The 16466-nt window shown below is 34.3% G+C and overlaps 1 protein-coding gene across 1 annotated transcript in view; it reads left to right on the top strand.

The window, feature by feature from the left end:
• Gp150 overlaps positions 1–16415 on the top strand; it is a 29357-nt gene extending 12942 nt beyond the window's left edge. Inside the window, exons 2-3 of the mRNA XM_053759790.1 lie at positions 6817–6864; positions 13416–16415. Of these exons, the coding sequence (XP_053615765.1) occupies positions 13429–16044 (2616 nt within the window). The 5' untranslated portion in view covers positions 6817–6864; positions 13416–13428 and the 3' untranslated portion in view covers positions 16045–16415. The remainder of the gene's footprint in view (positions 1–6816; positions 6865–13415) is intronic.
• Positions 16416–16466: the final 51 nt, after the last annotated feature.

The raw sequence follows: 16466 nt of genomic DNA, 5'->3' as shown, positions 1-16466 counted from the left end.
TCACAGATAAATTATATACAGTACAACAAGAAATTTAAAAAGCAATAGATAAAAAAATAGAAATGAATATAAACTAGCATACAATTTTAAAGATAAAACAACATTTTTGGTCCTTCAAATAACCACAACAATAATGCTTCATCTAGCCTCATCTAACGTAGATAACAGGCTGATACATAAAATACTTAAGTTAAGTTTTTTATTAAGTAAATAGTAGGCAGAATAGTCGATCAATGATACATAGGCAGTTTGTGTTACTGTTTGTGCAAATTATATGTATGCAGTTGAAATTTGAGGTCAGACTGCAAGGTAACTTTTCAATTCAAATTATTGAACGTGATACAATATTAGATGTTGTTCATGTTATATGATACAAGGCATTAAAATAACTTCAATAAAGTCGACTAACTCAATGCTTAGTTCTTGTAAAGTATGGATTTAGATACATTATTCCAACATATATGAAATAATCTAGTACTTCTTGTAACTTTGCAAGTGATATAACGAGTTTGTGTGTGGATATATTAACAATACAACCCTGTCATTTAACAATAAAGATGTTAAAAATTGCCTCATCAATTAGGACAATGACTGGAAGGATTTTAATATGTTTAACTATTTTAATGGTTTTCGTCATTAGACCGCTATATTTAACTCAGAGTTTATCACATGCTGTGTAAACTGCACCTAATGTTGAATTGTTTACGAAAACCTTGAACCTTAAACACTAATCAATTCAACTCTTCGTTGAAAGACAAATCAATTCCAACCTTATTTTGTCCTCTACGCAATCTAATTTTGTTATTGACATTACAATAAATAACATGTGATCCGATATTCCTATAGTGTATTATAATGGGAAATAATGTAATCCTGATGGCAGAGCCATAACTTCCCTAAGGTCCTAAATAAATATTAAATACACACATACATCATTAAATTAGTAACGTATACGAAAAAATGCATATGGACAATATTCCTCATGATGACATGCTGCAGGAATAAGATCTTCAAACTTCTATATATTTTATTACTGATGGCAAAGAAAAACTACGTGAACATTGTCACGTCTGTTATATCTCTTAATCATAAATCTCCAGTCTCCAGTGAATAGACTTGATATATCAGGTAAATAATATGACATGATAAAATAATACCTATAACAAATTAATATGACGATGATCAACTAGATGATGATAAAGAAGAAGTTTATTATTCTGATGGTCTTCAAACAGCTAACGATTCTAGACAAAGACACAGAAACTCACTTATGGAACATATTTGAACCTTCAACCCTTTTAATTGGGTTATAAAGTTTACATAGAACAGCTGGTGATCGTGATCCGCGACACAACTGTCTCCGCAAATATTGTCCAAACTGGTTCCAGTTCCTTAGGCATTAAAACCACCTGCTTCGTTTTTATGCTAAACATCTCGCTATTCTTAAATTAAGTACAAGGACAACGATGTAGGTCATACAGTGGCTAAACCGCTAAAGTAAACTTCAGTATCATGTGTGTTTAAGATAATTTTCTATAAAATTTATCACTCGTTTGTCGCTGGATGGTAGTTTGATAGGAAGGAATTCACTTTACCATGGCTGTCCGGCGCATACATAAGAACAATTTACAGTTCGTCGATGTCGAAATCCATTACATTCGTTTTTAGCAAGACTGCTTCGTATCTTCGTTCTCGAGTAAATCTTCAATATTCACTGATCGAGGTGGTATTCCCAAGGCAACTATGACAGTGACATTAGATGACGCGTATAATTCAATCGACAAAAACCCAAGAGACGTTTCAATCAGATAACGAGACCTTTATTCATTTTGTGCTTTTGAGCACTTTGCTGTCTGATTCAATTATTTTGTTACTAGGTGTAAATTTTAACCGTTTTGATCATCAGAACTGGTGCTATACCACATTACAAGCTACCTTATAAAAGACCACAATTAAAAACGAGGTCTGCATAATCAGAGGAAATAAAAATACCAACTAAATTTTGCACATTTGGCTTGGTAGTAACTGCTGTGCTGTGGTCCACGAATCTAGAGTAGAATAGATTTAGAAACAAGAACATAGAAGAGTTTCAGGCAAACAAAGATATTTTGTAATTTTTTAACTGACTTCTTTAGCAATCAAGTGAGTTTCGCCATCCAAATCTGCTCGCATAAAATTTGTGCAGAAAAGAAATTTCTTGTAGGTATAGATAATACATATGTGGGTATACCTAGATAGAAAAAAATAAATTAAAATTAGCTCGTCTGTGTAACTACACAGACGAGCTATTTTTCTGTACTGTGTTTTTTCTTAATCTGACCAGGTGGTCGCCAGCGTAATTTAATATACTCCAAACGCGAATGTTTTGGGCTGCGCAAAAAATACGGCCATAACCGAAGCACTGGTATAATTGGCGATATAATTAGAACTGATGCGATGAATAAAGTTGACATCGGATATAGCAATCGTGTCCATTATAAATGGTGCCTTCAGAGAAATTAAAATAATTAATGAATATTTTTCGTAAATAGTGTCTTCTTTGTGATGCTACGATCAATTACAATAAATAGTGCAAATAAGTTTTTATTTTGACATTATAACTTTATGGGCAAACATTGACAAATACACTTATACCAACAGTTATTCATTGGCATAGTAATTCGTTACACCCAGTTCCGTGTTTCACAAAAACCCACCCTCATTGAGTTTTACAAAGTACTTGACAAAAGACAGACATAACAATACTTTCATTGTGAATGTTTAGAATCAGATAACATTTATTTTGGCGAGTAATTGTTCGGCTCGGATGCCCTTGATGTTTTTCAATGTGGAGGTAACATTTCTTTTGCTCTTGAGAATTGGTGCCTAACACCACAAAAAGTACTACTTTCCTACCAATTTTATACTTATCACAAAAAATCGAAATACACGATCATAGTTGAGATGACAACTTTATTCGCGTTGTCGAGTTTTTTATTTTTTCAGTGTAGTCAACTTTATAAGCTAAGTAGAGGCTAGTTTACAACGGTATCACAATGTGTAGTTACACTCTGTGAAATACAGACAATGATAAATGTATACCTATTTCATTTCAATGTAAGGTTGTTGCTCTACGTAAAGATATTTGTGTTCCAAGAATAATATAATGGAGAGAAATTGCTCTCTGTTTAATATCTTATCTACTTTGTTATCCTATTGTTTCAAACTATCATCTTGATATCTCATTTATCGGGCGTCTCGTTTGAATGTCATATGATTTATGATAAGTTGCAATTTCTAGATTGTTAACACCAGGTCTTTGTAGGAAAGTTGTTCAAAGTGCTAAAAGTCTGGTAAACGTGTGAAATGAAACCTAAATTTCACACGTCTGTTACGTCTTTCAACGCATTTGTTAGACGATGCATTTTACCGACCTCTTAAACCCCACCGAATTAATAATTGTGATCGTTTTATTCTAGTCATTAGTAGTCAGACAAAGGCATAATATTTACGAGTCTTTTATACATTCAAGGTCTTCCTTAGACGATAGAACAAGTTTACCAATGACACCTGGCGGCATCAGTGATTTACTTACGTCATTATAGGACCATTAATTAATTTTATTAAATTATTATCTGGAATTTATGTGTCTGTCTATTTGTAAATTATGGCTGATTTAAACCTTTAAGAAAATACATAAGTAGATGTCCTAATTTCAAATGGAGTACATAGAAGAGTTGTTAATTTGATTGATTGGACATTAATAATGGCGACGCACGATCGAGGTTATTTATATATTATGCTTTCAGCTTTATTTATTATGCGACTTTTTTCATTATAAAAATAACAGTATACAGAAAAGCCTACAAGGTAAGCATTGATATACATTTCTTAATGGAATACTGGTATTATATAATCTTGGAAAAGATTCTAACACTATACATTATAAGTACACTGTCATATCAATCACAGTTTTCATTCTGGAATTAGATTTAATACAGTATTTGATAAAACTTTATAGATAGGTCTTCATAAAGTAGGTAGTTAAGATTTAAAGTTTTTACAAAAATATTCATTTACCTTAGCTGCGAAAGGAAGTCAATAAAAACAAATACTTATACATTTTGTTGACCAAATATAGAAAGTAGCTATACGTATGCCATATAACGTAGACAAAGGAATCTAGAAACTACCACAGAGAGCCTAGTCTGAACAACCACGGATAGTTAAATGTGTGACTCACGGCTTCCTGCTACTTTTGGGTTTCTGGGCCGTGATTTTATAGCACATTGCATGTCTGCCCGGCTCCAACTCGTTTAGATTTGGGTAGAAAGCGTAATTGTAAAATAACTATGGCATTACCATTATTGTCATGTTGTCTTTTAGAAGTAATTCACGGGCCCATAGTCCTTTGAGAAGTTTATTTTAAAATGGCATGGAGCACGATCCAAAGCATAACCATAACAATATCATATTTATGATTAGGGACGCCAGCACAAGATTATCATTCCTCCCATTCTGGGACCATCCTCCAAAATCTCCGAATGTCTGAAATAATATTACCCTTACGAACGAAAACATGACTTTGTCAAAACTACGTATCGAGAAACAGGTCCCCCTTGCACTCTCGACCTCTTATTGCAAAATCTTGCGTCTCTTTTTATTTTCGGCTACCAATATCTATCTGTCCCTTTTGTCGTAGATGTATTTATTGATGTATAATCAGATTTCTCTCGAGGGTGCGGGAACAGTATACCAACATACTGTACTATGTTTTTCGTCTGTCTACCTATCTAATGTAGGTAGACATTTTTACCTATTCCATAAGGAATAGGATTAGGATAACCTAATTTGAATCCATTATCCTAATCTGAACACATTAAAAATGCTAAAGTAAGTTTATTTGTTCATTTGTCACCTCTTGACGCTCTATCTACTCAACTAGTCTTCTTGAAATTTTACATACACGTAGTTTGAACTATGGAAAAGGACATAGGTACCTTTTATCTCGAAAAAGCAACTGTTGCCGTGGAAAACATACGCGTGCGAAGCCGCGGGTAATAGCTAGTTGTTTCATAACTGTTGTAGACAATTTATTTCAATGTGAGTTAGATAATATTTTTTAAAACAGGTAGGTATAGTACAAATTTAAATTATATAAGTACATGTATTTATCTATAGATATATTATGTTACATACGACACGTAAATACAGACTTATCATTAATGAAAATACCTCTATTAGAAAGCTAAAGTAAGTATATTTACTTTAACTTATTTAAAGTCTTATACTAAAAGGTTATTTTCTCTTTGCCTGTAATAAAGTACGCATTAAAATTGAAAACTTTATTAAGCCTTAAAAGCAGCTGCAATCTTGTATGGTTGTAACATTATCTCTTACAGCAAAGGTTTAGATAACTTTACTGTTATAGCCAGTTTGTTTATGATCAACACGCTGCGCCCCGAGGCTCCGCTTCCACATGAATTTTGGGATAAAAAGTACTCTGATCCAGATTTAATTCTGCCCGTGTTCCAAATTTAATACAAATCCGTCCAGAAATTTTCGCGGGAAATAGTAACAAAACAAACTTTCATTTTCAGAATGTAATCTGAGTGAAAAGAAATTTAAATAAACTAATACCCTTCGATCCTGGAGATCATTAAACAATTGAATCGAGCCGTGCGCTAACTAAGAGGCAACAATTTATGTCAGAAATGAAACACCTTTAAATAAACAATAGTTAATGCTATAATTCTAGCGCAATTAGAAATTAGCACTGCTATACAAACTAATTGACCTGTGTGCAGTTAGTTTGGACTAGATCATGAAATTAACGTGAATTTGTGTCAATGGAAATCATTGATGGAATGCAATTAATGTTGGTTTTGTTTATTTTTTATTTCGTTATTCTTTATATTTCATTTAGACTATATAGTAGCAAAATTGATTTTATTTCTTTTCATAATGTACTACTGTTGGGTTGAAAAAAATATGATAGAACCAGTTAACCAGTTTACTAAATTCCTTAACCTATAGGATACAGGGGGACTATAATGAAACATAAAACACGTAGCATATCATTGCATCCACACGAATTCTCTTATTTTTACCCAATGCGTACTCGATATGGGAAAAAGAGACACCGTGTAAAGTACGTGTTTGTATGTTTCGTAGTAGATAGGCTTTCAGGAACTAGTGAGCACTTTCTGCAACAGGAACATCAATTCAATCTGCAAACATGTTCCATTTTATCGATACCATCGATTGTATCGATAATCGGATCGAGAACAAGAAACGTTTGTCAATTGGCTATTGACCCGTGCAATATGTTCCATTGAGGGTTTGCTGTTGAGAAACTACCGATTCCAGTGTATTTATAGATCAAATTGCCTTCTATTTCCCAGCCATCGCTCATGTTTTATTGTAACTGTATATTGAACATATTTTTGTTATTGAGATATTTTTGAAAAAAATGACTTCTAAATGTTCACATATTTATATCTGAAATAAACAGTTATCTTAAGACTAGTAGTTTGTTAATGAAATGCAATTTCATTCGGAGGCTTCTAATAATCAAATTACAAAAGTGACGATTTTTTTTCTTCTTTTATAAATTTTACAATCCCAGTTAAAATCAAAGTCTCAAAAAATTTTAACCTAAATGTATCGTGAGTTTTCTAAAAACTGGACAACTACAACACAGGACCGGACCAAATGAAAAGAATGGAGGGAGGCCTTTGTCCAGCAGTGGGAAACCTGATGGCTCTGAAAATTAAAATAAATTAAATGCTGGTTTACTTTTCGTCAATAGTTTAATTTTCATTTTACTTGTTTCAGGTTTCTATCAACAAGGAAATTAGTGACTGGAGCTGAACGAGTTCTTTGGTAAATACTATATATTTATCCTTTAATATCATACATTTATTTGTGAATAGATTAGTATTATTTCTAGTTTAGCATAGGCAGATATCAGTCTCACTCCAAGCAAGGATGAAGACTGCTTATTTTAGGTAGATTCAATTCATCATCTATTTTTTTCCGTTATGTCATGATTTTCCTCAAATCATAGGACGTAATAATTCAATTTTATTTGCTAGATTTTATTAAATATTCAGAGTATGAATTTGCATGGACAAATGTAGATATATTACCGGTATTATTCTAAAGCATATCCTCAACTAAACGTCAGGTTTACTGGCATCTGCCTGTAAGTATTCATAAATTACATATCTATCTAATATATTATGTTTTTGGCTTATACAGCCATTTAGCTTTTAATATCTACAACTTTAATAACATTCAATCATAAACCCATGGAGCATTAGAATTAACGGCCGACTTCACATTATTATCATCTATTGAACGTGTTACGATTAAAATTTTAATTGGCCATTTGATTCACGGTAAAAATAAAATCGCAATAATATATCGATCGTTCTAGTTTGATGTGCATTTTTGCACGCGCTCGGCGAAATTGCTTGCAGAAACAAATCGAGTTTTATATAACTGTTGGGTTGCTGCTTTACATGTACTTATATAGGAAATTTATTTATCATTATAAATTATAATCGAAATAAGTAATTGATAATACCTACCTAATTATTACTACAGCCAACAGCAAGGTATACTTATTACCTAAATTAAAAATATTACATTGTAATTTTAAAATTTAAATATGTAAAGACAGGAAATTTTGTCATACCAGGAAACCAGTGTAATAGTTAATTAGTGACAAACGACAATGTTGGTGCAGCTATGACTATGCCACGGCTGCGTTGTTTTTATCATCGTTCAACTTTATCATGTCTATCAAAATATACATAAGATAGGAATACCTAGAATACGTATATTTTAAGTAGGTACAACGAAAAATTGTGGATATTTACTTTTTTTTGGCATACTTTCGATAAATGTGATAATTTTACTCATTATGTCAACTTAGGAAACCATCATGTTAGGAAATTGTTTAAAAGCGGGTTAGTAGAAGCACGCAAGATATCTTTGGTCAGAAATAGGAAAAAGTAGACGACTCAAAATAGTAAAACAATTTCAAACTAGCTCTGAATCAAACTAAATATAAGGACCGTTAGACATTTAGTAACATTCTGAATTAAACAGATTTAACTGCACTTCAGATACTTAAGTAAAATTTAAATTTGTAAATTCGGAATTTTTGGATTTTATTTATTCATGTTTGTTGAGCTTTTTTAACGAAGCTTGTTGTGGATGTATTGCATAAGAAAGTTAAATTCATTTTGTGAACACATTGTAACACATTTATGTAAAAAAATCGGAAAATACGTGGGAACAAATTGTTTCCAAATCGTCACAACTCATTTATTTCTTTCTCCGACGCTACAACCTTATATGAGTCTTATGGCTTCTGCCACGAGCATTTTCCACTCAGTTCTGTCTTAAGTACATCCCCGGCCCCATCTTGTACTAATGCTTCTTGTTGTTTTTCGTGTTCTTGTGCTTTCTCGGTCGCGAAGAGTGTCTCCTGTGCTCCACTACTACAGGAGTAGGGAGTCAGAAGTAATCTGTGGCCCTACAAAAGAAACTTACTAAGTAGTTTGTTCGCTTTTACAATTTGCGCGTGAGGAAACGCAGCTGAGACATTCCATGTTTTGGTAAAGCGTAGTGAGCGAAGGCATATTTGTAAAATGGTATTTAATGAGTTTTAGTAGTAGTTGCGCTTCAATCTACTCAAATTCATTAAAAATTCACTTTTAAGCGCTACAAATAAGAATTATATATCCCTTCCGCATATATTTTTTAGTCAATTATGTATACCCTAACCTAATTGTGGACTCGCTCTATGGATCTCGTCATTCTCAGCCAGTCAACCGTAACCTAATCAGGAAGTCATTATGGAGATATCCGCTACCATGGAATCTATATAGGTACTCCACAGGGTATAGTATCCAAGTTTTATATACATAGATAAATCTGTAATTCTAAATGAGAAAGAAGAAATTAATTATTGGGGTAAAAATAAGTAATTTCCAAAGAAGGAAATCAAGGACTATCTTTTTTCATTAATGTTCAACGTTGCCTATATTTTTTTAGCTAGAACGTACAAAATATTACAATTTACAATTATTTTTAAAATAAACTTATTTTATTTTTAGTCATGGCAACCCAATAAATACAGCCAATTTTTTATCCGCTTGAGTTGACGAATGATGTAAACTTGTATGAAATTTTTATTGTAAAATTTTACACGATACAGTACAATCTATACCGAATTTACCTAGGTACATTCTATTAATCACACAACTAAATAGTAACAGTAACAACTATATACCTACTTCATTTCTTGATTGAAATCGATACCACGAATACAAAATCCAAACGATTTTACATCTCTGACATCGATGCACAGACTATACTTACATACCTATAGCAAAGTGATAAATTACCTATCACAAATATTTGCATTTATGAAGTAATCGAACATAACAAAATAACAAAAGGTCGTGTAATAAAATTATTTTGGTTCCATCATAAATACCTGTCTTCAAAATATTTGTGTTTATACACGACCTTTTCAATTTACCTACACAGGATATTTCGATATAAAGTTGGGTGAGTCCACATGGAATTGATGATTTTTCTAATATGCAATCTCCTAGATTTTCGTTTCCATTCGACTAATGTTATCATTTCCATATGTTTGCGTTAAATCCCTGCCTCTATTAGTAGAACGCAGTGTATATGCTGCGAACTATTTTGAAAATATATTTTCAAAATAGTTCCACAAATATGCCTTTGCTTACCAAACATGGAATGTGCCAGATGCTTCTCCTGCGCAGATTGTAACGCCGGCTCCACGCTGTCGTCGAACAGTTTGCCAAAATTTGGCGGACTCAGTGTACCTACATTGCAAATTTTCCATTGCGGTAAATAAAAACACTCGTACATACTACTCAATGTTCACGCATTCGTGTCGGCGTGTGTCTGAGTTCGGCGACAGTGTGGAGCTGCCATAGAAGTCAATTACCAATGTGAAATATATAGGAGGTAAATATAAATAGAAGATTCTTCTCATGACCAATGGGTCAGCCACTTACCACAGAAACTTTTTCCACCCGCTATCCAACTGAACGAGGCCTTCGTGTCTTTGGTTCTGACTACCCCGTAAAGGATGAAAACGTATTTTAACAAAAATACAGCGAAGTAGAAACTAGCTTCTTGAACTACAATTTTCCGCGTGTGACTCACAATACTTATCAAAGGCCACCGTTAGGATTAAATTCTTGTGACGTGACCGAGAATACATTAAATTCTGTTTAGTAGTATACTTGCTCAAGAAAATTGTATCTTAACAACTTTAAATTTTAGTAATATGTTTCTATTTAATTCAATATAATATATCAAGGTATTATATTATATTGAATTAAATAGAAACATATTACTAAAATTATAAACATATTACTAATATATATGTTCTACCTATTTGCGATTTCAACTAAAATTTAACTGAGTAAGTATCTATGCTATAATTAAGCTAGGCTAAATAACAAGACTGGCGTAGTATTTTTCGCTTGTAGACAGAAAAAACCGACAATTACTTTTTTTGTTGAGCGAAACAATACAGACCGGAATTAATGCGTGGCATTATAGTCTGAAATCTTCTGTCTGAAATCGTCTGAAAATGTTTTTCTGCATTTATAATAATTTCATTTTGATACACGTAAAACTTACAATTTATATATTATTTCTATGTCGACGTATTCCTCAACAGATATATGTTCGAGATATAATGTATTAATAATACAAACCTAAGTAATATACCAAATAGTCCAATGGCCACGCTCCAAAAATACTAAAATTGACTGTAAACATTTGTCTAAATACAAAAGCTGATACCTATTGCGTACCTCACCTTGACTAGGTGAGTGAGTGTCTATCTTATCGCCTGTCCCTTGATATGAAAGTATCACTGGTATCACCCCTCTCACTCTCACAATTCAAGTACATTAAGTACCGCTATATAGATGGCAATGCAATAAGCATATACAAACGGTCACCATAAGTAACTGAAGTGCAGTTTTGGACGAAATAAAGTAAGTAGGTTCAGTGTGTTTAGAGCTTAAAGTCTGTGATATACCTATTTAAAGTCCCGTAAGGTTAATTTCTCAGATAGGACAAAACAATTAACAATTTCAACTCCTGCGACGCTACATCTTGGTTAACATCTTTCTCCATAAATTATCAACTAAAGTTTCCTAACGATTTTTCTTTTAACGGTAGCAAGTGGTAGTCTATAAAAACTACTAAACATTAGTCAGAATGGTATACAAAGTCACGTGGCACGAGTACCTAGGATTCGAATCTGGGACCTTTCAATTGTAGACGGACCTTCTTAAAAGTGGACCACCACTGTTCCGTCCTTGCGCTCCTTTGTATTTGAATACCTAGTTATAACTAAAAAGATTTCATCTATCCACTAGATCTATCCAGACTGAATGAGAGTTTGATTGGCTATTTCTATAATGACAAACTATACATACATAAAATATACTTACCTACATATGAACATTAAAATTTAATAAATTCATGGTTTATTATAGAACCGATATGGCTTTTTAAAACAAAAACCATCAAATCGATTTATTTATCTTCTTGCATGGTTCGAGTCTAAGAAAAATAAAATGCTACAAGTATGTACTTAAAAACTTAGTAACAAATATGAATTTATAATAATATAAATATTTCATTTTAATACGAAATACTTTCTATGCAAAGCGAAAAAACAAGTTGAAAATTTCTCAAAGTTGTATAGAACCCAGATTTTGCAATCACTCGTTTCTTATAATGATTTAATAGATATAGAATACAAAAAAAGATTTAAGATCTATTGTTTTCCATTTCAATACACTTAAGTACATAGTACATACAGAATTATTTTAAATCCTAAGATTCTTATACAACACATAAACCTAAAGTTCCATGTAATGGACTTAAAAATGCGAAAGTCAGTCTGTTACAGATTGAGACTTGTCCGATTTTGATAAAATTTGGTATAAATATATCTAATGACCAGAGGTCAAACAAGCTATTGTTTATACCGCGGTCGGAGCCGCAGCCCACAGATAATATTACTAAATCCTTATAATATGGAGTCAAATATAAAACATCACTAACAATATAATATGATTACCTACATACTTATAAGTAGCTAATGTTAATTTTATCAATGTGTCCATGTTCCAATTCAGCTAGTCCAATGCCCTGCAATTACCAATTGGTTAGGTGACGTAGCTATGCCCTTCATGACCAACAAACATTTAATCGCCCAACAGCCCTTTGTGTGTTGTAGCCGGCGAAAGTTCCACTTTCTATCTAAATCTCCCAGTGGTTCCCAACCTTTTTTGCGTCTAAGCAGTGCAGTTCAATTTAGGAATCTGAAATGAATCCCATTAGTATTAAAAATTAATTTGATGGTACGAGTATGCGATGCAGATCAGTTTAAAATCTTAAATTTTATTTTTTGAGCTGACTACGGGCTTCGCAAAAATAATTCAATAATATAAAACTATAAAAAAATATTTAAATTTTATTTTTGCGCTGACTACGGTCTTCGCAAAGATTGTTACGTTACTATTAAACTAAGTAAGCTCTATCTTATTTTGCTTCTCCCAATAGATTAAAGCTACGAGCTTGAAATAATAAAAACTAACCATAGCTGCGCTGCTACTACTATACGACTGTTGCAATTTGGGAACCACTGGTCTAACAATGTCTAATCAGACGTGAATAAACTCGATATATTGTCACTTTGTAATGCGGCCTGCCTTTCGAGGAGACGAGTCATGGGAAATAGTAAATACATTCAAAAATATCTAATTGAATTTCGATGTTTACATCGATATTAAATAGTAGCGATAAACATATTTTGACTAAATTTCCACAATAATGTATCAAGTAAATAATATATTAAGTTATTGGATCTAATGGAGCAATAACAAATATTTACCGTCTGGTGTGCAAAATAAGATATTTAATAAATATGTCTACATAGCAAAATGTTTATTTGAAATAAAAAGGAACTCTTTGACTTCCGTCCCGAGCATGTTATTTAGATCAATATCTGTCATAGGATAAAATACATATGCGGTGGCTTCTTTACCTTATCCTATAAATTATCATGAGACATGTTTCCAAGTCTGACTCTACGCGACGAAGTTGTTTTTCAATAAAATTGCTAACGGTAAACACGTGATTGTTTGCTTGCAATACCAGTTGGGTGCAACATTTTCTGTTATTACCTATTGTAAGGGGCCGAGTTCATACAACGGAGTTTTGGAAATGTTTTTTTAGTTTTCCATTGTTTTTCCATTGACCTCGAAATTTCTGTATTCTATGCTCTATTGTATTTTTCTTCTATGTCAAAATATAGTCGATAAAACTATATTTGTTTGTAATTTCAGAGTTCGCCACGACATGGGGGCGAGGTCCCGGGAGTTGGTACTGCTGCTAGCAGTATGCGCGCTTGCACTCGGTGCCACTACAAAGTCTACGAAAAAAGTTAACGAGACTGATGAATTCCTTGACCAGTATTTAGACTACGATGCTGACCAAGAGGTACTCTTCAACGAAGACACACCCTGCCCAAGAGACTGCATTTGCACTTTATCCCAAGGATACAGAATGGCCAGATGCAACCGCTTGGAAATAGGAACTCAGAAGTTCGGCGCCGACATCACAGATCTGGTGGTCGAAAACTCTGACCCAGAGTTCCCTATTCAGCTCACCGAGAACATATTCATCACTCTCGGCCTCCACAAGGTCTCCACGATCAAAATCGTGAACAGTCCTATCGACTACATCGACCGCACTGCTTTCCATGGACTTAAGGACTTGTACTCTTTGACGTTAACCAACAATCAGCTGAAAGGAATACACCCGGAGACTTTCATTCATAACAGCAAACTCTTGATCCTCACTCTTTCTGAAAATCCGATAAAACTCCCCGCAGCGGGTTCTGAAGATATCTTCTTAAACGCGTCCTCTGTACAGGAGCTCAGCCTGTCCAACTGCAACCTGCAATATCTTGGCACCAACACCTTCAGACGCATGCCCACGCTGATGTACCTCGACCTATCCAAGAACGAAATAGTTGGATTGCATCCGGATATCTTCAAGAACCTCTTAGATCTAGAGGAGCTGGATCTCAGTGACAACAAGATCAAGAGTCTCCCAAGCGACATATTCGCTGAGAACACAGAACTGGCTACTCTTCATATTGACAGAAACCCTATCGACACAGTCTATGGATTGAACATGTCTTCGCTGTTGACGCTAACTGCAGCTAAAACTAATATAAGATTAGTTGGTCCATCCATATTCAACGGAGTCACCTTCATGGCTAATCTTAACCTCAGCGGAAACAATATTGAGAAAATCCATAACCAAGCCTTCCATAAACTGAATGACCTTAACTACTTAGACCTTTCTTATAACAACCTCACTTTCATATCCAATGAACTTATCAAAGAAAACATTGAGTTGGACGTTTTTAAAATCTCTAACAACCCTGAACTAAAACATTTGCCAGTAGAAGGATTCAACAGCTCTGTTGAAGTATTCAACATTTACACCTTCGACGCCTCTAACTGCGGACTTGAAGAAATTTTCGACAATTCGCTAAAAACATTCACTGCTTTGACATCAGTATATTTGTCTGGAAATAAAATTAAGTACATAAGTAACAAAGCTTTTGCAGAGTGCCCTAGACTAGTAGAAATCGACCTATCATACAATTTGATAACAGAATTGAACGGTAAAGTGTTCCGTAACAATGTTTTACTAAGCAAACTCTACCTGCAAGGCAACCCACTGAAAGTGCTGTCCGCTGAAATATTCACACACACACCAGACTTGACTTTCCTGGACATCAGCAACGGTGCGTTGACAACGCTGTGGAAAGAACAAAACAGCTTGCCAAAGACCTTATTGAATAATTTGACGTTCCTTAATGTATCCAGAAACCGCATTAGTGAAATTAAAGAAAAAGAAATCGCTACATTCAACAAACTGCGTACTTTCGATGTCAGATACAATCCCTTGACTTGCAGTCATGAGTTTGAAAACTTTATGATTTGGTTGAATAAGAAAAATGTATCACCTAACTCAGACACTGCGAGCATCGCCAATTTGGCGAAAGATAGCAAAGACGACTCTACAACATACAGCTGGGAATTCCTATCAAAGAAGGTGTGTGGAAACGTTAACTTTTTGCACCCTGTTGAACCATTGCCTGAAGTTTCCGATGAAGAAATTTGGGAAAGAATCGACAAAACTGCGGAGGGTGACTTCGATTTGAAAAACACTTTGGGTGACGCTTCAAATGCAAATGATGACGTGAATGACAATAAATTATCTTCAGGAAAGGTCTGGAAATCTGATGTTGATAAATTCGAAGATGATAATGATGCTGATGATGAAGCAGATGATGACGAGGATGAGGACGAAGACGATGAAGATGATGACATCGACGGAGAGGAAGAATACGATGACGACGATGCTGATGATGACGTCGACCTCAAGATCAAGGTAATCGAGAAATCTACAGTGAAACCAGAAGTACCGAAATTAGTATCAAAGATAGAAAAGGAAAAGATCCAGATCGGCGTCAAACTGTTAGAAAATGATAGTTTGTATGACGATATGGAGCCTGAAGTGTACATGAAGGCATCTGTAATGGAGGAAGAGGAGCACGGTCACTACGACTACTTGTGGCCGCTTTTGATCTCCATCCTGGGCGCGCTGCTGTTGCTCATCGTGATCGCCAAGGTCGTCATGGTGGTGTGCAGCAAGAGGAACCAGCAGATAAGATACAATAGTGCCATAATCGCTGCTATGAGCCAAAGCCAGGGCCGCACAAAGAAGGACTGCGGTCTGGTGTACCAGCAGCTGTCCGAAGACTTAACGGGCCCGGCGACCCCGAAGCTCAACCGCTACCAGCCGCTGCACACCGTCACCGTCAAGGCCGCCAACGTCCAGTCGTACGAAAGCAGTCCCTTCCATCACAGCAATATTGTGCCCGAAGCGGTGTGAACCACCACGGACAGTATTGTAAGTTAGAATTTACACGGAACTAACAACTGCCTTAACTTTTACATAAGCAGTAAGGTGATTGAAACGAGCGCTAGTCATAGAACAATACAAATCGAAAATAATAACAAGATCGATCAATTGAGTCTCATGTTGTTTCACCATAAGGGACCCGATTGCTGCGTCTTGTCATAGTACAGTGCCTTTATCAGCTTCTCTCGAACAATACGTTGACGTTTGCATCTAGCGCTTTTTGATTAAAAGTAACAAAAGTCAGATTACAACAAATTAATTTAAGATATACATATTATATATTATACAAATTAGTTGATAGGTTATTTTATGTACTTAAAATTATTAAAAATTAAACACTATTATCATTTGTTTTCCTTGAACTCATTACCCATACTTGTAGCTAAAGAAAA

This window comes from Plodia interpunctella, chromosome 2 (genome assembly GCF_027563975.2).
Source record: "Plodia interpunctella isolate USDA-ARS_2022_Savannah chromosome 2, ilPloInte3.2, whole genome shotgun sequence".
Lineage (NCBI taxonomy): Eukaryota > Metazoa > Arthropoda > Insecta > Lepidoptera > Pyralidae > Plodia > Plodia interpunctella.
The sequence above is the reverse complement of the archived record's forward strand: the minus strand, read 5'-3'. Positions and strand labels throughout refer to the sequence as shown.